General features: G+C 39.7%; 2 protein-coding genes across 3 annotated transcripts; both read left to right on the top strand.

The window, feature by feature from the left end:
- The first annotated feature begins 4200 nt into the window (after nt 1-4200).
- gpr78a (G protein-coupled receptor 78a) lies at nt 4201-8349 on the top strand. The gene is made up of 3 exons (XM_017416929.3): nt 4201-5177; nt 6345-6458; nt 7658-8349. Exons 1-3 carry the CDS (start codon nt 4387-4389, stop codon nt 7899-7901), a joined length of 1149 nt encoding a protein of 382 aa, XP_017272418.1. The 5' UTR covers nt 4201-4386; the 3' UTR covers nt 7902-8349.
- A 930-nt stretch (nt 8350-9279) lies between these two features.
- cpz (carboxypeptidase Z) lies at nt 9280-16330 on the top strand. Of its 2 annotated transcripts, none has more exons than XM_017416837.3 (13): nt 9280-9561; nt 9994-10026; nt 10583-10634; nt 10785-11107; nt 11221-11436; nt 12160-12395; nt 13762-13923; nt 14004-14162; nt 14256-14391; nt 14477-14616; nt 14796-14895; nt 15054-15199; nt 15560-16330. In XM_017416837.3, exons 1-13 carry the CDS (start codon nt 9453-9455, stop codon nt 15761-15763), a joined length of 2016 nt encoding a protein of 671 aa, XP_017272326.1. In that variant the 5' UTR covers nt 9280-9452; the 3' UTR covers nt 15764-16330. The 2 variants fall into 2 exon arrangements, with proteins under 2 accessions (XP_017272326.1, XP_017272327.1); XM_017416838.3 differs by having other exon boundaries at nt 9281-9561; nt 12160-12356.
- The last annotated feature ends 6885 nt before the right edge of the window (nt 16331-23215 follow it).

Here is a 23215-nt window from a genome sequence, read left to right as displayed (position 1 = left end):
TTAAAAGATGAAAGTTTAGCGGTTGGTTGGTGCCTCAGTGGATGACAGCAGCATACTCTGTCTGTAAAGATCTACAAACTAAATGATTTTTATACTAATAAACAGAATCCACAGAAGCAGTGAGTTTTTAAACAAAACAAAATGGCCTTGTCAATGACAGCTGAAACACACAAAACCATTTAATAAGATTCCATTCACAATTGTAATGTACTGGAGTCATCTTAAAATGGATTAAGTTCCTATTGCGTCTACATCAGTTTTCCCCAATATGTCAAATTAGAAATGACAAGAAGTTGTTTTCTTTCTTTAAGATTCGGAAACTCTGGAAAAGCAGCAGTTTTACTGGATGGATGGATGGATGGATAGATGGATGGATGGATGGATGGATGGATGGATGGATGGATGGATGGATGGATGGATGGATGGATGGATGGATGGATGGATGGATGATATAAAACATTCTGAAATATCGTGTTTTTATAAGTTTGAGGTCCTTTTATTATGACAGCATTAGTCAGGTACAAAGTTTCTGCTTTTTGGTTTTTCTGTTAGTGTTTCTTTCCTCCCTTTTCTTTTCCAGCTGCCTTTAGTTTTGCTACTCAGCTTCACTTCTGTCTAATTATCTCCTTCCCTCTGTTTGTATAAATATTCAGTGAGCTGCTTTCCTTTCAGGACAGTTCGTCCTCATTTTCAGTGGCAGGTAGTTTTTGAAGTTTGTCCTACCTGTTAAGATTCTCCTCGTGTTTCTGGCTTGACCTTTAGTTTATCTGCTGAATAATTATCTAAGTGACTGATTCTCCATGTTCTGAACCCAGCTTGAATATACTTTATTACCAACATTTCCACATATTTTTGAGTCCAGACTGCCTAAAGTTTTGTTTTATAGCTGTGGTTCATGGTAGTTTTGATGATTTTGTGATTTCACAAAAGTTTGTCTCTTCTTAACTGATTTTACTGAATATTAAAGCCTGTTAGAATAAAAAAACTACTATCACATAGTGTGAGCGTCTGTAGACCTGTAAGACAAGACAGAACTCAAGAAAACAAAACTCTGCCAGAATTTATAGTTCCCAAAACCATATAAAAGTCTAATATAAAAGAATTTTAGCACCAGTTTTCTTAGTTCTGGCTTGAACAGCAAATCAGTAGTAAGAGACTAAGTGTCTTGGTTAGATAAATAAGCTAGTAATCATAATCACTATGAATTGGACTTCCTGTGATGAAATAGGAAGATTTTACAAAGGAATCTACAAAGTATTCAGTAACAGACATATTGAAGCTGTTCCTCATGAAACAACAACAAAAACAGCCTGTTGACAGTTCGCCAAAGAGCACCTGAATGTCTCAAACTGCTTTCTTCTTACATAAAAACAGCTAAATGACCGAATCATTCAATGCAACTAAGTAAAAATTTCAGATTTCAAACGATATGCAAATCTGAGCATCATAAGCTAGTGTTAGTGATGTTATTTGTTGTTACAAATCAAAGGAATAAAAAAAACTTCTTCACTTTAATGTCATGTAAAATATGTTTAAACTTGAGTAATTCCTCCTACAACTAAAACAACTGTCACAGAGTTGAGATCATAAGCTCGTTCAGAAGTGTTTTCTCTCCTGTAGGATGTTTTACTCCTCCATCAGGCTCCCATACTGTTCGCCTGTGACTCAGAGTGAAATAAACAGCTGAGGCAGGGTGGGAAAGGGACAGTGACAGAGAACATGGAGGAGCTGGAGCCCATGTGTGTTTCTGTCTGTGTGAGTTAGCATTTCTGTCCAAAGCGTTTGCGTCGTTGCTCAAAGCACCAGGACCTCTCACACCCAGACTCCTCCAGGCTCCAGAAACACAACCATGACATTTGATTCCACTCCGTGTTTTCCTCGCAGCACATAAATCCATCCCTTCTCATGACCATCACAGGACAGTTGTTTTAATGCGGGGGCATGCTACCAACACCTCCACAAAATGCCCCACTCCGAGGTTATTGAGAACTGAACTTAATGGAGTGGACAGATCAGGGTCACAGCTGCCAAAAAGGGTCCTTTCTCATCTTTTAGTCACTAGTAGCTTTAAATGAAGAGCTGGGTGCAAGCTGCTGGGATAGATTCTGGTTTAAAATAGATACAATCCACCTTCAAGGAACTTGCATTAGGTGGTGTAAAAGCAGATTTAACACATAGAGACTAAAGTTAGGATAGAAAAGTAAGAAAAATTATGACAGAGAGCTACATTATGCTGCAGACTATGAGAGCTGCTGTTATGTAACGACACTCATTTATACAGTATTCATCCAGCAGAGGCAGTGGCTCAGAGGAGAGAGAACAAGACTTCTTAAGTGTTCCTGCCCCTGCCATCACAGGTTCGTTCTGCTGCTTGCATAACTGTCTCTCCTGCTTGGAGAACCTGGAAACATGTGATTTCTGGGATCACCTCATCCTTCTGGATGGGAGGCGATTACGTCTTCTCTTCTTTCCTCTTCTATCCCCTCTAACTCTCTTCTTTTTAGCAACAAGAAGGGTTTCCCTCCACAACAGCACAGTCATTAAATTAACACGCTCAGTGACAACAGCTCCACCGAGGATAACAGGATGATAAAAAGGGAATAAAATGGTGGTAATTAATTGGGGGTAATAGGCTGTGAATGTGATCTTTGAGGGAACTCGTAATGATTGAGTGATTAGAGACAGCAGGGATAAACAACATGTGGGAAGCCATGAAAATAAAAAAATACAGTTTACTATCATGCCGGCAGTCAACATATGGTGTTTACATGCGAGGTTTCTGACCAGAACCACCCTGCTTGCAGAGATGGAACCTATGAAACAAAATAAATATAAAGAATTCAGTCAAATTGACTGAAAAACAACCCTGTAGGTCACGACGTGTCAATTTACAGAACAAAAACAATCATAAACCTAATTAGCACAATATCTCCCTCATACTGATGGTAAATGTGTCCTTAAATTACAACGTTTTAGACATTTGTGACCAAATACCACACATGTTTGTTTATATGAGGAAACAGCTAAAGTGACAGGTCAAACTGTAAACTTCTTGGTCTTTATGGTGCTCCACTGTCCTGATTGATCCCCAGCATTTATTCTTAACGGTTGTCTTACTTGTTCTTTCTCTTTTCTTTTGTTTTTAGCAGCAGATTCCTGCTTAGATTTCCACCTAAACACCTTCTCCGAGATTCTGTGCTTGTCTGATTCTGCCATATTTGTTTCCAGACTAGGCTCGGGCTAATGTAGGTCAGTCATGGTTTTTGGCAGATTAATCTGAGTGCTTTGTTTATGTTGAGCGCGACCCACATTTCAGAATTTCATATCAATATGTCTGGAAAAGTACCTGAATAAAATCTTTCAAACAGCACCATTTAATATAAATCAGGATACCTTTTTTATGTTTGATTTCATTGTTTGCAATGGGAATCTTAAAAATCAGATTTTTTTCTTGCAGAAGTAAAAATGTACTGCCTGAGGAGACTGAATGGATTACTTTAAGTTCCTCAGCTTGTTAAATAAATTATGCTTTTGTGTCATTATCAGATATTAAAGTCCATAATGATATAAATATGCTAGATACTCTGGAAGAAATATGTTAAGTCTGACCATCGAATATTAACTGTGAACTTCACTTTCCTCCTATAGAATCTAAAACACAGTTTCTGATTTTGTGAAAAATGTATTTAATTAGTACTAAGATGAAGTCCAAAACAAGATGAAACCACCAGAGATTTGGTGTTGCCATGGAGATGCTGTGTGTCCCCACACAGTCTGTTTGTGTGTGTGTGTGTGTGTGTGTGTGTGTGGTACTTGAAGCTCAATGTTCTCATAGTGATTTAAACAAGCATTTTAGCCTTTGATGTTTGCCAAACTTAACTACAAGTGTCACAGATTATAATTATTATTATTTGTAATTGTTATTATTATGATTCCTTTGAACCGTCACAATTGCCGCCTTTGCACAAGTCATCTTTTCAGATAAAAATGGAAGTTGTGTGCAAACACCATGACATCCCCGTCTCCCGTATTAGCTCTTGCTTCTGCAAACATTGTTCAAGCGTCACACGAGGCATCCGCCGGCTGCACGTGCGAGGCGCACGGTATTTCCAGAGTTGGAGGAGGCGCAGGACAGTGCGCATGAGCGGGAATAAACACACAAGAAGATGACTTGGTGTTCTGCTTCACACAGGTTTTCACTTCGAGTTAAACGGTTGCAGTTGGTGGGGATTTAAAACATGATTAGGGGCAGCTCGGTGACTAAATCTGTTCAATTTCCTGTGAGGTTCGGACTTTAATTGACAGGAAAGCCATCTTAGGACATTTCAGCACTGGACAGCTCTCCGTGCGTCCCTGCGTGCTCACCGGCGCGCGCGCGTGTTTGGCATGTGGCATGAGCCTTCAGTCTCAGCTGGTGGCGGGCAGAACCAGAGAGCACGGAGAAGCCTCCACAGCCTCCACAGCATCCTCCCCACCGGTGCCGCTGACACACAGCCCGGAGACATGAGCATCCCGGACTTCCTGCTGGAGGTGTCCATCGTGGTCTCAGCTGTCGTCTCGTTTCTGACAAACTTGTCGGTACTGCTATGCTTCACTCAGAGCGCAGAGTTGAGATCCCACGTGCCCGGAATCTTCGTCCTGAACCTGTCCTTCTCCAACATCCTCCTCGCCCTCATCAACATGCCCGCCACTTTTCTCGGAGTAGCCAGGGGCGCACAGCCCTTTGGGGAGCTGCTGTGCCGCGCCGTGAGTTTCTGTGAGACTTTCATCACCTCCAACGCCATGCTGAGCATGGCCGCGCTGAGCGTGGACAGGTGGATCGCCGTCATGTTTCCTCTCAGGTATTCCAGCAAGATGCGCTACAGGGACGCTTTTCTGATCGTGGCCTACTCCTGGCTGCAGTCCCTCACATTTTCTATGACCCAGCTGATGATGGACTGGGGTGGATACAGCCACACATACGCCTCGTGCACCATCCACCTGGAGGCGGAGGACGCGTCCCAGCTGAGCGCCTTTGCGACCTTCACGGTGCTGTTCCACTGCAGCAGCTTCGCGCTCTGCCTCCTCGTCCTCTGCTTCGCCTACCTAAAAGTTCTGAGGGTGGCCAGGTCCCACTGCAAGAGGATAGACGTCATTACAGTCCAGGCCCTGCTGCTCCTGGTGGATATTCACCCCAGGTAGAGTATGCTGGGGTGGAAAATGTCAGATATGCACCAATCTGAGACTCCAGATCAGATGCTGTAAAACAGCAGAGTTTCCAAATAGGCCTGACTGAAAGTGGGTGGAGCACCAAATTTGACACAACTTTATTCAGCGATTAGGATAAACATCAGTTAATTTTTTGAACCAGCTTTTAATAACCTTTATTCTGCCAACAGATTGAGTTTGTTCCTGCATCACCGCTAAGAGGAACTTTTCACATGACTCTGAATGTCACAGGAGTTAGAAATCCAAGAGTGTTTAGAAAACCTCCTTTGTGCCTTCAGGAAAATCAAGCACACTTTGGTCAGACCAAAAATTATATTTTGCAGCTCTTTCATGAATCAAAAGTAAACAAACAAACATAAATAGAATTCTGGATACTTTTATTGAGCATCATCAACGCAGGTTCCTCATTAGCCAATAAAAAGGAAGTTTTGGATTCTGAATTCAACCGTGGAAACCACTGGTGTATAGATAAACCTCTGCAGTCCTTACAAACAAACAAACAAACTAACTAACTAACAAACAAACAAACTAACTAACTAACTAACAAACAAACAAACCCACTGGACCAGCTGAACTGGCTGCAGCCATATAAAACATCAAAGACAAACCGTATAAATTAAATCTGTGATACACAGACAGTTAACAAACAATATAAGGTTATAAAATCAAAAGCAGTATTTAAATGATTTAGTAAGATTATTTGATAGAACCTTCTGTATTTATTTATTTACTTTTTTAATTAATGAAATGCCAAAATAAAGTAAGATATTTGCATGAGCGAGCCCTGCCAGGCCCACCTACAGCCATCCTCCTGCTCTAAAACAATTAAAATGTCTTTATTCTTTATGGCAAAGCCTTAAACTCCAAAGTGTTTCAGTTTACCTGCTCTTTTCAGAGAATAAAACACATTTCAGTTATCAAGTTTGTAAAAGAAATAGTTCTCTAACAGGGGTGCTAACACCTGGAATGAATCAAGAATCTGATCTGCAACCAAAACATCAACACAAACAACGAAAAGACTTTACTGTAAAGAATAAACACATTTTAACCAGAGTGCCTTGGAGTCCCTCGAATTTAGGTTTGAGTTTTTGTTCAGATTTTGTTTGCTCTAATCTGTCTGTGTGTTTGTCTGTCAGCGTAAAGGAGAGGTGTTTAATCCAGCAGAAGAAAAGAAGGCAGCGTGCTGCTAAGAAGATCTGCATCTTCATCGGCTCCTTCATCCTCTGCTTCTCACCCTATGTTATAACAAGGTAACACCCCGGAATGTGGCTTTAATGTCAAGTGTTTAGGAAATTTGGCACTTTAAGTTAACAGTAACAGTTTATTTATATCATTCTTTATACACAATAATTAGGATCAATGATAAATTTATCATTTAATCACATTTATGAGAATAATCTTTAAATTTAACACCAGAGACTCAGAAGTCTATCGTGTAATAGTTATGTTTTATTTAACAGATTGTAGAGGACAATATAGATGTAGTTCACCATGAGATGTTTCTTAACACTGCAGGGAGCTGAAAAGTCTTCTCTAAGAGATTGTTTTATGTTTGGCTGACTTCATGCTGCGTACCTTAGAAACCAGGTGTAAGAAGGAAAAAGCTGTTATCTTTTATCAGCTTCACAAGTTACACACAGATGGCAAATTAAACTACGGCACCAGATGAATTTGTTTATAATTCTAAAGTAATTATGCTTAATGTGCAGAATATTACTTCTCTGCTGCTCTGCTTTTTGTAAAGTAACACTGAGAGCCTGACAAGCTGATGTCAGTAAATAATTGGCTCGGTTTTTAGGCTCCGTAGCAGCTTGCAGTAGAAGGCTTTATATATTTCACCTGCTAACATGCTAACTCCTGTAGCTTTTTGCAAACATTTGTTTTAAAACAGCTATACTGAAACAAAAGAAGGCTGTCAGTCTGGTAAGCAAGCCATCACTGACTGAGTTATCTGCCTGATAAAATGTACAACCAACCATAGATTTTATTTTACTTTTTTTAACTTCCCCCTCAGCTGCCATACACAACTGAGGGAAGGCTTGAAGGAACAGGTCCAGACACAAATGGGGGAAATGAAAAGATATGCACTGTCCGTGTTATCTCCATTTTAGACATTTAAACTGTAGGAACTGTATGACAAAAAAAACTGAGTGACTTTTTAACACCATGACTAGATAACCCTCATAAATCTGTATCATTTAAATGCATTTTTTATTTGCTCTTGTTTGTAGCCAGTTGTTTATTGTAACTCTATCATAAATTGTCTCCAAGGTTTTTTTTAAAACTATTTTGGCCTTTATTTTTTAATAAAATACCTAAAACCCTCTTAACAGAAAAACCTCAGGAAGCACCACAGAGAATGGATCCGTGTGTTTCCACAACTTTCTATTTTAGGAATGCAAGACATCATAACCCATAGAGTTGTTTATTTGTTGTCCTCTTTCTGCAGATTGGTAGAACTGTTGCCCTCTGTGCATATTCCTCGATACTTGGGCATCGCCACCAAATGTCTGTTCTACGCCAAGGCCTCTAGCGATCCATTCGTCTACTGCCTCCTGCGGCACCAGTACAGGAAGGTCCTGGTGAGCGTCATCAGCAGGGTTGTGAGAAAGGATCGGTACTTCCTGTCCATCCACAGCACAAGCAGCATGTGGGACACTACAGATGAAAACTGCCCTGCGAGGATAACCTGATCCTGTGGTTTAAGGGTTGTTGTTGTTTTTCTGTAAACAAGTCGACCTTTCCATCCCTTGTCAGGAAGGTCAAAGGTTAGAGTTTGCACTTGGGGCCAACAGATGGGGAGAGGTCAATGCCTTGCTCAAAGAAATCACTTAAACACATGCAGGGCTGTATTTTCAGCTGGAGGAATGGTGAAGGACACAACACTTACTCACCTCTGATGTGTGCCAAAAGCCTTTTTCAGACTCATGAACTTCTGTTTCTACGGATTCCACATGCTGCTGAGGCGATGACCAAACATGGAAACCACAGCATCGTTTTTATTGCTGTTTTTGGTGTGTCTCTGAAGTGTCGTGACGGTGAATTTGCCATTTTCAGTGACGACCTGGAATAATGTCACAGCTAATATTAATGCTTGTGTTAATATTAAGTGCCGATGGAATGTAAAAAATGCTAATGAGGAAGTGTGAAGATGTTATATCACAAGAACACATTAAATGTATGCTACTACCACACTGGGTGCTGTCTGATGTTATATCACTGATATGGCATCATTTTGATCTGGAAATTAGAGAGCCCTGAATTTGTGCATATGTAGACAACATTTCCGATTATTGTCAATAAGTATAAAATTATGTCATAATATACTATAGGCTACCATACCATACCATACACCAGCTTTATTTTTAAAGCACTTTAAACAACAATAAGACCAAAGTATTGTGCAGAAAAAAAGCATTATAAATAAAAGACAAAACAACAGACACACGAGGTAAAAAGAATCAAATGAAAACAAATAAAACATCATATTGTGACAGGAGAAGGGAAGACAAATGCAGAATCTTATTAGTCATTGCAGATTCACCTCCTGGCCTTTCTGTGTGGAGTTTACATGTTCTCCTTTCCTCCCACTGACCAAAAAATGCATGTTAGGTTAATTGGTAACTCTAAATTGTTCCTTGGTGTGAGTGAGAGTGTGACTGGTTGTTTATGTGGCTCTGTGATGGACTCACACACAATCACCTCTGGAGCACCAGCTCCTCCAGACTTAAAGAGGAAAAGTATAGAAAATGTAAAGGTGGAGGGATCTTCTGAAGCTTCAGATTCAGGCTAGGCAGCTCAAAAATGTGCATCCTGGAACGTCACAATGAGGCCCTTTGCCAAACACATTAAAAATCCACAGAATGCCTTCTTTTTTAAAAATCAAGAAGTTTCCCAAACAGACTCAAAATGGGTGAAAATCCCTTCTTGCAACATATGAGCAGCTGCAGCAGCTCAATAAGGTGAAATAAGGGCATAAAACCGCATACAGGCCACGTTTTTTCCATGTGCACACACACACACACACACACACACACAGAATGTAATATGATCCGCTCAGCAGTGAGCCATAATCCCCGGGTCAGGGATGCTCCGAGCAGCAGACAAAGGAGGGAAGGAGCTTTCTGTGCAGCGGGTGGTAATTATCAAGGAGCACAGGAGACGAAAACGTAGCGGCTTCAAACTCTCTCTCTCACACACACACACGCACATTGCCACATCACACACGCGCAGCTCGCCGCACCATGTCTGCTTGCTACGTGCATTTGGAAGTTTGGGCTCTGCTTCTTTTCTTGACGAAGACTTGTTGGTGCGCCCCGCAGCAGAGCTGTGAGCCCGGAGACCACTTCTTGGGTAAGATCTGGGCATGTTTGGTTGCTGCTGTAATGGATGCCTGGGGGTGGAAACAACCTAGGAGGTCAGGAAAAGTCTTTTCAGGGACCTCAGTGGAGGATTCAAACAGTCAGCAGATAGTTACTAATTAAGCTGATGTCAATTAGCTGCTTATTATCTTCTGTATTGCGCATAAAACTTTTTCCCTATAATGTGAATATTTCTTTTGCTTCATAGCTGATTGTGTGAAACTGGATTCTGCAAAGTGTTTCAAAGTGTGATTTTTGTTTTACTGACACTTAAAGTGACAAACTGTCAGTCTTTTTGTAAACTACATCAGTCGTGTCATCAGAGTTCATGATTGTCAGGGTTTTACGAACGTGTCGCCCCCTAACGGTGAATCTGTGAACTTATTCATTTATTTATTTAATATTTGGTGACTTTCTCCAACAGGAAGTTGCAGCAGCACCACACAAGATGAAAAACGTACGTGGTCATTTATTTCATTTTCTGCTTTAAATGCACTGAATAGCATCCCAGGAGAATAAAATATATTTGTCAGAATGAGCGAATTCATGCCGAAGTCTTAGCTGTCCAAACATTACACTGTCTTAGTTGGATATGGAATTGTAACCTGACTTTTCTGACAGAAAAATCAAAGAGTTTATATCTTATGTGATCATGCTTGATTTGTTAGTAGTTGGTGTATCTGTTGTGAAAGTCATCTACTTCCACGTCAGATTTTAGCTCAATATCTATAAAGTTTGTCTAGTTATAGCCATTTTTGTGTTGGCCGATTAGCTGTGGTAGCCATCTTGAAGTTAATCAGTCGTAGATGTCAACCTAGTGATTACTGTCTGAAAGTTTCATTGAAATCCATTCTGTTATTTATGAGCTTTATTGCAAACAGAGTAATCAAACAAAGACACACAGCCCTTTCACCTTTAGTGGGGGGCAATAAGGATATTAGATATACTGAATTTTCTGTCTTCATTATAAAAACTGATACTTAGCATTTTTAATCTCTACATTTTCCCAACAGCTGCCTGCACAGAGATGAACCTCGGCTACTGTAATGATTTGGAATACTCAAGGTAGGTCAGGTCATAAATCTAGGCCATAACTTGGGCTGCCTTTGTCTCCATAGACTGATTCTCAGTGTTAGAAGTTCCAAACAGCTGACTGTAAGAATTAAAGTTTATGTAAATCCTTTCATTAGAACATTATGTATGCTGTATGTACAGAACCATATTCCCCAACATCCTTGGTCACCGGAGTCGTTTGGAAGCAGAGTCGGGGGCAGAGTACCTCCTCCTGAGCGTCATCCATGGCCTGCTCAATGGTGAGTGCTCCCCTGAGATCCGCCTCGTCGGCTGCTCCATTCTGGCCTCGCCCTGCCAGGAGGACAAGATGGTGAAGCCGTGCCGCAGCTCCTGTGAGGCTCTGAGGAAGGACTGCAGCCACGCCTTTGAGGCCATCGAGATGGCTTGGCCTTACTTCTTGGACTGCGACCGGTTCTTTGCCAGTGAAGAAGAAGGCTGCTTTGACCCTCTGGCTGGGCTGAGAGGTAAAGGTCCGATAGCTGTGTCGTATCATGTTGATCAAAACTGACCGGCAAAGTGAAAACACAGAAGATTTTCTTATTCTCCTTCCCAAATGTCTGCCATCCCTCCCTTCCAGCCAGGCAGGAGCTCGCCCTGTCCAGTCTGTCTCCTGAGGAGCCCAGCACCATAATCCAGTTCACCCACACCTCCAACTCCCAGATGTACAGCTTACTGAAGAGGACAGCAGCTAAGTGCTCCCACATCTCTCATGTTTACAGCATCGGGCGGAGCACCGAGGGCAGAGATCTACTGGTGATCGAGTTCACCGACAACCCTGGACAACATGAGCTACGTGAGTGTGTGGGCAGAGGGGCATTAGTACTGTTTACACTAACTTTGTTTTCATTAAGTCCAGGCTCTTTTTTTCATCCTGTGTGGGTTGCTTCTGGCTAACATGGTTAGCTTGTGTCAAAATGTCTGATGACATGTTATGGAAGTATTACCAAACAAAATAGAAAAGTAGATTTTTCTTTAAACACACCTTGTTACACTTTTGTATATCATTTGTAGCATGTGCACCATCTTTTACAGATAAACAAAACAGTAAAATTTACTAAAATATATAATAATTTGGTACTATGGTGTTTTGCATTTATATAAAATCAATTATATTACAAAACAATGTGTTTAAACTCCTTAATTCTTAGAATTTAATGACTATTTATAGTGTTATAATGATTCGAGTTTTGTTTCGCAACTGTCTGCAGAGTTTGGTTCAACTGCGTCAATAAATGCAAGAAATGTATGCTCAACATAAATGTCTTTAAAAAGTAATTTTCATATAAACAAATGTGGCTGGTCTCGACCAAATACTCTTAATTAAATATGTGTTGCACCGGGCCTAAGCTTCCCAACTCTGCAGCAGGCGTACAGTATTAACACAAACACAAAGTTAAGGTTGGTTCTTATCTGCTGGATGTGTTTCTAGAATGTCTGTCGTATCAGTTTTTAAAAGTAACATTTCAGCAATATGTTTACAGCTTTAATCAAACTGGATTCTGTCCTTACGCTGTAGTCGAGCCAGAGATCAAGTTGGTGGGCAACATGCACGGCAACGAGGTGCTGGGCCGTCAGCTGCTCATCTACTTGGCCCAGTACCTGTGTTCTGAGTATATTCTGGGAAACCAGAGAGTTCAGACCATCATCAACACCACTCGCATCCACATTCTGACCTCCATGAACCCTGATGGCTATGAGCTGGCCGCCTCAGAGGTAGAGGATAGCAATGACCCGGAGTTCTCCAACCAGGAAGTAAATATTGTTAACAGAAGCAAAGACAAACCGCCATTATCCGCTGTCAGTACACTGTTTGCTTCAGCTGTGGAGGTGGAAGGTGGGGTACTCTGCTAAATGTGCTGAGGCACAGAGGGCTTTTAAATTGTGGGTTGTGAAATGGAAGACCATAGAGCAACCTTTCATTTTGTCATGAAATCAGAGTACACAAGTTTCTACCTCCTGCCTTAATGTCCTGCTGTTTCAGAAGAGATCATCCCACTTTCAGACTAAGTGATCAACCATTCAGTAATGTCAAGATAATCGCAAATAAAAAGCAAGGAAAACATTTTAATTTCTACTTTGCTAGAGTTCCTAAAACTCCAATAGGTTGAACACTATCTGGCAGTGGGAAAACTGCATGTGCCCCGCATGCTTTTTATCTACAAGCTTGTTTCTAGTTTAAAGTCTCTGAACTCTGAGACAGTAAATCTTAAACTCTTTCATGTCTCAAACATAACTCAGGATAACTGTTAGAATCTTTGGTTAAACATGTTTTATATCATCACTTAAAACTCCTTGTGCCTGCAACAACCTCTGCATGAATCTGATGCTGTGAACTGAATGTGTGCATGTTACAGTGTGTGCTTTTGTTGTTTGAATGGGAACAGGTAAAAGTTAAAAGATTTAGGTTTTTCACACAAATCTGGTTATAAATATGCACACATGCCTGAAACATTTATGGAAATGTTCTGACTTTGACTTGTTTTTACCAAAGTTTTAATAATTATGGGAGTAAAACTACTCTAATAGTACTTTTGGCATGCATCAGATTAGATCAGAATTAGAATATTTCTTTCTGCCAATTCCAATCTAAATGTTTTTTATTTAAAAAAAAACATGATGGCTTCTACTCAAAGTCAGACATATAGAAAAGGAAACTATTTCTATATGTGTGCATGAACATGAAAACATACTGTCCAAAAACCTCAAGCTTTACCTCATTTCTTTATAGTTTGCTTTCAAATTTTTATAATATAAGAAAGCAAACTATAAAAATGAGTTTGTAAATGTTTGTAAAGATTGCAACAATGCTCAGGATACTACTTTTTTGTTTCACTTATGAATAAAAAAGTTGCTCACTTTGAATGTTGACAAAAAAAAAGCTTCAACCTCAATTTGGTTTTTGCTATAACGGATAAATGGTCTTGTCTACATGTTAACAATTAAATGAATAAAAGTAGTCTAACATACTCCTTGAATTTCTGACTAATATAATTTGTCCAATAATGTTTTACATAATTGACGCTCCTACTAATGTTAACATCAGCATTATTGCCGTTTCTTTTCTTTAACCACTTTGACTAATTTCACACATTTTAATATCTGTAATTAAATGTTTTAGGGTCACTTGTTAAATGGCTGGACAAATGGTCGAACCAACGCCCAAAGTATCGACCTGAACCGCAACTTTCCGGACCTTACGTCCATCCTGTACCGGAGCCGTCGCAGCAGGCACTTCCGCACCGATCACGTCCCGATCCCTGATGCTTATTGGTTTGGCAAGGTAGGAAAATTCAAGTTATTGTCGAGAATCGTCTGCAGTGACCAGTCCTCCAACGTTGCAATCCCATCTCTGAGCTGTAGGTGGCACCAGAGACCTATGCAGTGATGAAGTGGATCAGATCGCTGCCTTTTGTTCAGTCTGCCAGCCTCCATGGAGGGGAGCTGGTGATCTCCTACCCCTTCGACTTCTCCAAACATCCCAATGAAGAAAGGATGTTTTCACCCACTCCAGATGAACAGGTTTTAGAGATAAACACATTTCTGGTTGCTGATACAAAATCGTTAAGAATTAAAACAGAGTATCTACCCTGACAACTATCTTCCATCACTTAGGTCTTCAAACTGCTGGCTCGTACTTATGCTGATGCTCACACCACCATGTCGAACAATGACACAGAGAGGTGCGGGGCCTCCTTCTATCGGACGAGGGGCATCATCAATGGGGCACTGTGGTACAGTTTTGCTGGTGGTGAGATACTTTTAAAACATTAGGGAGTTATTTACACACTTCTTTCTGTTTTTTTTTTAATGTGCACATCTTTTCACCTCTGTAGGCATGTCTGATTTCAACTACCTGCACACAAACTGTATGGAGATCACAGTGGAGCTTGGCTGTGACAAATTCCCCTCAGAAGCTGAACTTTACCCAGAATGGAAGAGAAATAAGGAAGCTCTGCTCAGTTTCCTTGAGTTTGTAAGTTTCTGCTGGAGGCACGACTACTGTGTTTTTACATTTAAATAATACAAAAAAAAACCCTATTATTATCATGTTTTATGCGTTTATTAACAAGATTCAGCGATTTTTCTCAGTCCAAGCCGAAACTTCTTTGTGGTTTGGAAATGGTTGTGGTTGTACTTTCTTTCTCTGAATAGGTTCATCGAGGAATTAAGGGTGTCGTTAAAGATTCTGATGGAAACGGGATAAAAGGAGCAACTGTCTCTGTGAGAGGGATCAGAAAAGATGTCACTACAGGTAAAAAAAAACACATGGTTGCATATATTAATATTTTATTTGGTGTTTGGCTGTAATGAAGCAAGAGGCTTTTGTTCTTCATTTGACTTTAAAATTTTGTGTAATTATTGTTTTAGCTTGGTCTCAAAATCAACTGAATTTACCTAATTTCTTTTCAGCTGAGGACGGAGATTACTGGAGGCTGTTGAATCCCGGCACTCACATCCTGACGGTTACAGCTAAGGGTTACTCAAGAGTCAGTAAAAGAGTTTTTCTGCCTCACAATTTGAACAAAGCTGGACGGGTTGACTTTGTCCTGAACAAGGTTTGGATCTTATCTTCTTCTTCATCATGTACAATAATTTCAAAGCTACTTACTGCTTATTATATTGACAGAAAACACAAAAACAATGAAATAATTGGCTCCGAATTTGCTGTTTCATTTTTGGTTCAACACCTCATGCATAATTTTACATACTATTTGTCTAATCAAAAGCTTGCCCCCCAATAAATATGTATTCTGCCCAATTAAAATGGTAAAAAAAAAAAAAACAGTAGAAATCTGATGATATCACAACATTAAAGGTCCATTAAGAATGTATCTGAACCTGATCAGAAATGGAGTGACTGAAAATCCGTAATTATCTCACGTCTCTTCTCCATTCCCACACCTCCCTGCATACAGCTTCCCGTGGAGCCTGATATTGACGACCATCTCTTCCCCATGGTGGACACCTGGGATCGATTCGACCCCTACAACCAGTTTGAACGCTACACCAATCCAGATGTTGCTGAGGGAGGAGTGGAGCGGGAGGAGAAGCCGTGGTGGTGGAACTACTTCTCCCAGTCTGGAATCTCACCTCCAAACTGGCTGCTGCAAAATGTATAAACATGTTTTTTTGGAAAATAAAGACCCTGTATGGAGACTGCAGTGATGAATGGATCCACATTCAGTCCCAACTTTGCTTTTAGAGGCACACATGTAGCAGCAACTGTGACACTGGAATCTCAAAAGCCAAACAGATTATCAGTGCTTCCTGGAAGGATGTGAACAGGATCCTCCAAATCCCTCTCAGATCTTTTACAGCTGCATCTAACTTGTTTCAAGGAAATACTGGATCAGTGTGGAATAAATACAGTATGAGTAGCAACAGTCGAGATGAAACAATTAAACAAATTGTGATTTTCAAATATGAGGGCAGCTGCATTTTGTGCACACATTTACAAATAAATAGAATACCGTTTTTCATTTCAGCATAAATTCCATGAAAAAAAAATCATAATTTTCCTGTATTCTAGCTTCAAGGCAAAAGTGGCACATTTAAAACTTTCTTGACTCAAAAGCATCTGCAGTAAATTTAAAACTTGTGTTGAAAATATATCTGTGTGAACAAGAAGATTTCTAGCTTTGTTTCCTTTGCACATGCATAAAAAAGAATAAATATCTCAGCTGACATTTCTGGCATCTTTCTGTTCCACACAGAAACCTTTAAAAAACATTTCTAAACCACTAAATTCTAATTCATTTTGGCCACAAGGGGGCGTCAGAGAATAAGTAATGACGTACTACAAGTCGGTAAAAACTGGGCTTTTCACCTAAATAGATGTTTTAAGTTTTGCAGTAAGATCTAAAAATCTATCTTAAAAAATACATTTTATCTGTGAAGGTCAAATTTCAGCTTTTAGCTTGCATTTTTAAATAGATAAAGTTGGAAAAGATGACATAAAAGACGAGTGTTGTATTCTTGTTCCTTCACCGGAATAACAACTTAATGAGTTTCTTTGATGCTTGTTCAGCTAAAATTTCACAACTATTTTGCTAGGATGCCCTGCAGACCAAAGTTGTGCAGGTAAATGTGCAATTTATTTTTCCCTTCAGGACAGTAAAGCTCAAAGTGAGAATATATTATTTTATGATAAGAGTTCAGTAGTTTGTTGTAGTTTGCTGTTTCTAGAGACATCATGTGGTGGCTAAGTTTAACTTTAATTCTGCTATCAGTGAACTACTAAAGATTGCTGATCAACTGTTCTTTTTTAATTCAGGATATTTCTAATTATTTGTCACAGAAAGCATTTTATTGTAGTTGTTTATTTGCACACGTGATCTCGTTTGGAAAATCGCATGATCACAGGAACATGTTGAAAATGTTTCAATATCACATTGAAAACGTGCAAAACATGTTTTATATGAAAGGTACAAATTGCAGAGTATGAAATGAAAAATATAAAAGGTTGTTCTAAAATAAATCAAATGGTGCACTTAGATTTTACTTTAGTAGTTTTCCAGATATATTGAATACAATTCTCCTGGGTCCATGCGGAGTGTAAACAAAGCAAAAAGCATGTGGAAGCTTGAGTCATGAGATAGACTTAGGCTGGTTGTGTATGTAGGTAAACAAATATAACCTGTAAGTTTAACATTTGACCTATTTTCAGTCATTGCAGCTGTTTCCAGAGGTAAACAAACACACAGCTGTTGGCATCTGGTCACAAATTTGGCTTACGAGTTAAGGACACATTAATCATCAATATGAGGAAAGTATTGTGCAGATTTGGTTCATTATTTTATTTTATTTTCTCGATTTTAAGATTGCATTGAGCACCTTTAATTTAACATGTTTCAAGTATGCAAACATGTTTAATTTAACACATGAATAAATTACAGGCGATCTTTAGCTTGTGTGTGTGTTTGGTTTTTGTTACTTTCTGAGGACCTTTAATCACCTGCCTTGTTAGCACCACTAGTCCTTATGGGGACTACAGCCCGGTCCTAATGTGGTGGAATGTCATTTTTGGGTTAGAGGTTAGATTTAGGGCTGAGGTATGAATTGAGTTTAGGTTAGGGTGAGGTGTGTACGGGTAATAGTTGGGTTTAGAACCAGGGTTAAGATACAGAAATGACAGGAAGTCAATGCAAGGTCCTAATAAGAAGAGAAATACAAATCTCTGTGTATTTGTCTGTCTGTTAGCAAAATATCTCAAGATCTACAAGATGGATTTTAACAAAACTCTCAAAAAAACAATCATTGACTGAATACCTACAAGTGATTCATTTTGGGGGTGAACTTGATGCAAGATGGCTGCTGAAACTAATCAGCCTTATCAAACACAAAAATTGCTACAACTCAAATCTATTTTGCAATTAATAAACTTCAATTTGGTGCAGTAGTAATTGAGACTTATCCCGAACACAAACTCTGATCTGTAGCAGATTGTGTGCCATCTTTGTTTAAAACTCTGTCATCCACGGCAGCAGCAGATATGTATTCATTCAAAAAATGCTACTTTTCAATTTAAATTTCCTTTATGGCTGCATGGATCATCAAAACCTGTTGCTGATATAACAACCAGAAAAAGAATGATCATAGATTTTATATATGCAAGTGTTCTTTATGAAAAAGGCACTTTTGGTCAATGCTGTAATTATCTTTTTTCCCAGGCTGTGTGTTCCCAGATGCCTCCTCATGTTCTTGGAGTGAGTTTCCATCTGGAAGATATCCATAAAGACCTCTAACTCTCCCTTTTTCTCTGGCCTCCCCAGAACTCCATGTAGTCACTTTCAATCCCACCGCATCAGTTTCTCTAACATAACGCTTTTTAACGCTCTGCATATATAATGCAAATGCCAGACCACTTTGCTCTGAACCGACTCCATCCTTCTCTGTGCTCTGCTTCCATGTCCTCCTTGTTAATCTCTGTGACAGTCCGTCTTTCTTTCCTGCAGCTATCTAGCTGCTGTGCCCCAGGAGTAGAAGCCTGCTCAATGTGGCAGAGATGATTTGTTTGCTTTGCAATTAGTTTCCATCAGTGGAGACAAATGGATTCATCTTGCATAGAAAACCTGCACAGACAAGGCTGGATGATGAATGCAGTAAAACCAACTGATCTGTGCTGCCTAAAGACAGACATGAGGCTCACAGGGCATCTTGGGTAAAACATCATTTGTTAAATATTGGATTCAGGTAAAGTTAAACGTTTGTGAAGCGACACCCCGTATCAGTGTTGCAGTTCTAACATGGAGGCTGTTGCGCCGTATTGGAATCTTTTTCTTACCAGTTCCATGATGTTGTTAATCTTAGTTTGGAGATTTTAACTATGCTTGATTCAACTTTGTTTTTTAAAGTCATTTGTCATTATCGCCCTCCGGCGAAGGCAGAGCAATAATGGGTTTCCCCATGCTTGTGTGTGTGCATGTGTGTGTGTTGGTTTCTGCCATACAAAATATCTCATGAACCACTGGACAGATTTGAGTAAAACACTCAGAAAGTAATTATTGGATGTTCTTCTACAACTGATTAACCTTTGGTTTCAACCTCATTCAAGATGTTAACAACAGCTAAACAATTGTAGAAAATACACAAAATAGCTCTAACTCAGTGAATTTTACAGATATTGAGTTAAAATTTGGTGTGATAGCAGCTCAGACTAGTTTCCAACACATTCTATAAGCACCAACTGATTGAGTGACAGTTATCCCCATAATATACTCTGAAAGCCAACACAGCTCAGAGTATCGCATGAGATGGCACATAAGGTCATTTACAAGGTTTGACCAAATCAGCTATTATGCAGTCACTTCTCATTCGTAAAATGATTTTAGTCCAACATCCTGGCATGAAACATGGCAGGCGGTATGCAATCCTACAAAAAATGCTTGGCCTTTGATTTTAATAAGAACTTATTTGTGCAGCATGTAAAGTTTACAAGTTTTTAGCCAGGATTTTTAGCCTTAAGCTGCAAGGTTTATACACATGTGTAGTTGGTTATACATTTACATATATTTCAGTCAGTTATAACTTCAGATATATGTTTGGTTCTGGTTTTCTCATGCTCATGATGTCATATAACAGAGTGATAAACTCTGTGTGCTGCAATAAGGCAGTATTTTGCTCAGAGTTGTTTGTCGAAGATTTCATTCATTTTCCAATTTAAATGTCACAGAGCAGAGTCTAAATAAAGTTCCCTACAACCCAGTAATTACAATCATTTATTCATCTTCTGTATTACTTGCATGGCTAAACTGTATCTGCCCCATCCCACCATTGCATCCAAAATCACAGAGGTTAAGGCTGTACAGTGGAATGGAGACTTGTGCAATGATGACACTGACATATATGCACAACTTAAATAACAGTGACTTTATTTGACAGCCTTATTTGTCTTGTTGCCAATGTGTAGCCCAGTGTCCAAATGTCCAGAATGATGTCCTGATAGCTCTATTAGTGAGGTAATAAGAAATTACTTCATGCAGTTTCTGCAACAGTTACAATTTTTGGAATAAACTGAAAGTATTAAATAAAAAAATAAACTGGAGGTTTTTTTATTCCATATTTGCTATTTATAAAGAACTGGATTGTAAAATTTTTGTCGCTGAACTTTGGAACTACCCACAGTTAAAGAGATTAACCTTTTCCTCCCGGCTCACGTCGTCTTGATTTTTCCTTTTCTTCTGCCTTTGGTCTTTCTCTCTTCAGTGTAACCCCGTCTTTCCTTCTGCATTGTCTCTGTTGACAATCCTTTGTCCTGTCTCCCCCTCTCCTTTGCCCTCCCTTTCCTCCTTTTATATGAAGGGCAGGTTCAAGGGTCACCAATTACTCCGAGAGGGCTGAGAAAGTTGCATGGGCTCTGCCCTCAGGGCTGTCATGTTGCATTATCATCAGTAAGATTGCAGGTACTCAGTAGCCACTGGCTGCTGGCACAACAACCACAACCTCAGCCTCAGAACAGGCCATATAGGCTCAGTAAGGTTCAAACTGTCCTCATGCCTGAGTGGATGGCTGGTTCCTATCTGCCTCTCCTCTCACTGACCTGTTGGGCAGAACTAATATGTATGTCTGGACTTCCTGAGAACTCTTTTTTTTCTTGAATGCATGCAGATAGATAGTACGTGTCCTGATTATTTGCTCTGTGCTTATATCTTTGTGTTCTTTACTGTCCTATAAATAAAACAGCTTATTATTTTTTTTAGTTTATTTAGAGCAGATTTTGACATTTATGAAAAAGCAGCTGATGATCTAATAAGTGCCAAAAATGGAACTGAGAGAAGATTACTTGTGGTGTTTCATGGTATGCAGCAAGCGGATATTTTCTAAATGCATCACATCCAGGAAATTGTTACCTATGAGAGTATACCAGAAAATAACTTTTTTTATATCCAAAATATGAAAACTTAATTTCCAAATGACATTAAAACAGTTAATTAAAAAAAAAACTACTCTAGAGTACACTGACATATGCAGAGGTATGATACCTGGTTAAGATATCCAGCCCTCCTTTTTTCTTTTTGTCAGCCTTGTTTTAACTTTGTTTTTTACTCTTTGTCTGCTTGAACAACACTTTTGGTTCTGATATTTTAAAAAGTGTTTCTTTTTTTCTAACCCCATCAGAACAGGATTTCTGCTTCATTCAGAGGCCCGGCCCGTTGCTGTTTAGGCCGGGCCAACAGAAGCTGTGCAGCCAGTTGGAGCTGAAGCGGCTTCTGAATAGAGAATCCCAGAGTGTGTTTCAGCATGCTCAGCCAAACCCTTGGTAATTGCAAAAACAGCACTTGGTCCACTAATAATGGGTGCGTGTCATCTCCAATCCCCAGTCTGCCTGTCTGTCCACGCCACAGAGGCAGCAATTACAGACCTGGGCCATACACTGGATGTGCGTAAAGGCAGAGGAACAGTAGACTGTGTGTATGTGTGTGAGGGGGCAGCAGGTTACAGGGTGCATGACGAACTGAGAGAGGTGTGTTTAAGGACACCAAAAAGAGCAGACCTGCAAGCATAATTGACAAATTAAACAGACAGTCACATCTAGATTTCTTTCTGAGACATTTAGTTGGCAGCTGGCACTTTACGACCCATCTACAGATTTTTCCTGATTACAGCATCATTGAAAAATCCTGTCCAGCAAAGATGAAGTAAAACATTTATGCTGTACTAAATGACACATCCTTACAGCTGAAAAACTAATGTAGCCAATATGTGGCTGAAAGCAGCCTTTTTCTTGTTCTTATAGAATAGCCAAGACCTTGCATGAGCAGAGCACCATTAGTTTCTGAGTCACTTCCTTTACTAAACACCCTCTTGGCTACCCATCCATGACTTCTACAATGGTCATCACGAGGATTAACTGAAACACTGACTGATCTTTCTTGTTAAGCTGCTATTGTTTTATTTGATTTTTCCCACAGAAGCATGACGAACTGGTGTTGAGGCAGACAATGGAACTGAACCACGGGCTGACCTCAAAACTAATTTGCCAGCTTGTGCTCTTTTAACAAGTGCTAGTTTCACCAGTGCCCAGTTTGTTTATCCCTTCATCTTCTCTTTATTTGTTGTGATTTTCTTCATTGTCGTGCACAGAGCTGTAAAAGGGGATTAAGAGATTTCTTTTTTTTAGTTCCTAGGCTTTTCCCTTGGCCTATTTTTAGATACCATTCCTGGTTAGACTCTTTTTGAAGTGCTAGATTGAGTCCCGAGCTTGGATGGTGTTTTTAAATCACATAGTTTTGAATCATTAATTCTGTCTCATCATAATCTCCTAAACTTAGAAGCTCCTAAACAACTCATCTGTAATTGTCAGAAACTTCAGTTTTATTGCTTGGGATGTGTAGAGACGTAATCTGTTTTCAATTTAGTTGGAGTGCCATTGTTGCTGCAGAGTTGTACCACAACAGCCAGGGTCTGGTTTCTGAGGGGTCAGAGGCTAAGACAGTGTAGCCGTAAGCACCAACTACATGTGTGAAATTTGACACAACTTTGCTCCATTTGTGTGCGATTACGCTGATTTCCTAAGGCAACATCTGTCTGCAGCTTCTCACAGACAGATAGCTGTGCAGTGGAGGGATCTGTGTTAAGAGGAAATGCTAATGTGCTGTTTCTAAATTGATACTTTGAAATAGACATCAAAATAATTGCCAGTGATATTTGCCATATTGGTTGTTATGTAGAAACCTTTTTCATATAAATATCAGAAGGTAAATGTTTGGTACTGTGTAGGCACATACACTATGCTAATTGGTTTAAAACAGTAGGTCTCAAACTTTTCATAGCAAGTACCAACTCAGAAAATACTAAACTCTAAAAGTGCTACCATTATGGCAAACATTAAAAACAAGTAGTACAAGCTTGGACTGCTTTTTTAAGATCTTGCTGAAATGTTGGATCAAGTAATCTGACCAGTCTGCTTCGATGCTAAACATAAAATCCAAACCTTTCAAGTCCTTTTTCCTAACCTTCACTCTTCAACAAGTCCAAGTGACTGGGGGACGTAGCCAATCGGGGCTTCCTTTTGTGATTGTATTTAGTGTTATTATCCGAAACATCGGCTGAATCCAAGGTCCACAACAAAC

Source organism: Kryptolebias marmoratus, linkage group LG3, assembly GCF_001649575.2.
Source record: "Kryptolebias marmoratus isolate JLee-2015 linkage group LG3, ASM164957v2, whole genome shotgun sequence".
In the NCBI taxonomy this organism is placed as follows: Eukaryota; Metazoa; Chordata; class Actinopteri; order Cyprinodontiformes; family Rivulidae; genus Kryptolebias; species Kryptolebias marmoratus.
Note: the sequence above shows the minus strand (reverse complement) of the source record. Positions and strands in the feature narration are given on the sequence as shown.

What these genes read in the sequence shown, in the direction of transcription:
- gpr78a (XM_017416929.3), top strand. Translation starts at nt 4,387, where the DNA reads ATGTGGCATGAGCCTTCAGTCTCAGCTGGTGGCGGGCAGAACCAGAGA. An exon ending in CTGGTGGATATTCACCCCAG is followed by an intron (nt 5,178 to 6,344) that starts GTAGAGTATGCT and finishes TTTGTCTGTCAG; the next exon opens with CGTAAAGGAGAGGTGTTTAA. An exon ending in TCACCCTATGTTATAACAAG is followed by an intron (nt 6,459 to 7,657) that starts GTAACACCCCGG and finishes CTCTTTCTGCAG; the next exon opens with ATTGGTAGAACTGTTGCCCT.
- cpz (XM_017416837.3), top strand. Translation starts at nt 9,453, where the DNA reads ATGTCTGCTTGCTACGTGCATTTGGAAGTTTGGGCTCTGCTTCTTTTC. An exon ending in GCCCGGAGACCACTTCTTGG is followed by an intron (nt 9,562 to 9,993) that starts GTAAGATCTGGG and finishes TTTCTCCAACAG; the next exon opens with GAAGTTGCAGCAGCACCACA. An exon ending in CACCACACAAGATGAAAAAC is followed by an intron (nt 10,027 to 10,582) that starts GTACGTGGTCAT and finishes TTTTCCCAACAG; the next exon opens with CTGCCTGCACAGAGATGAAC.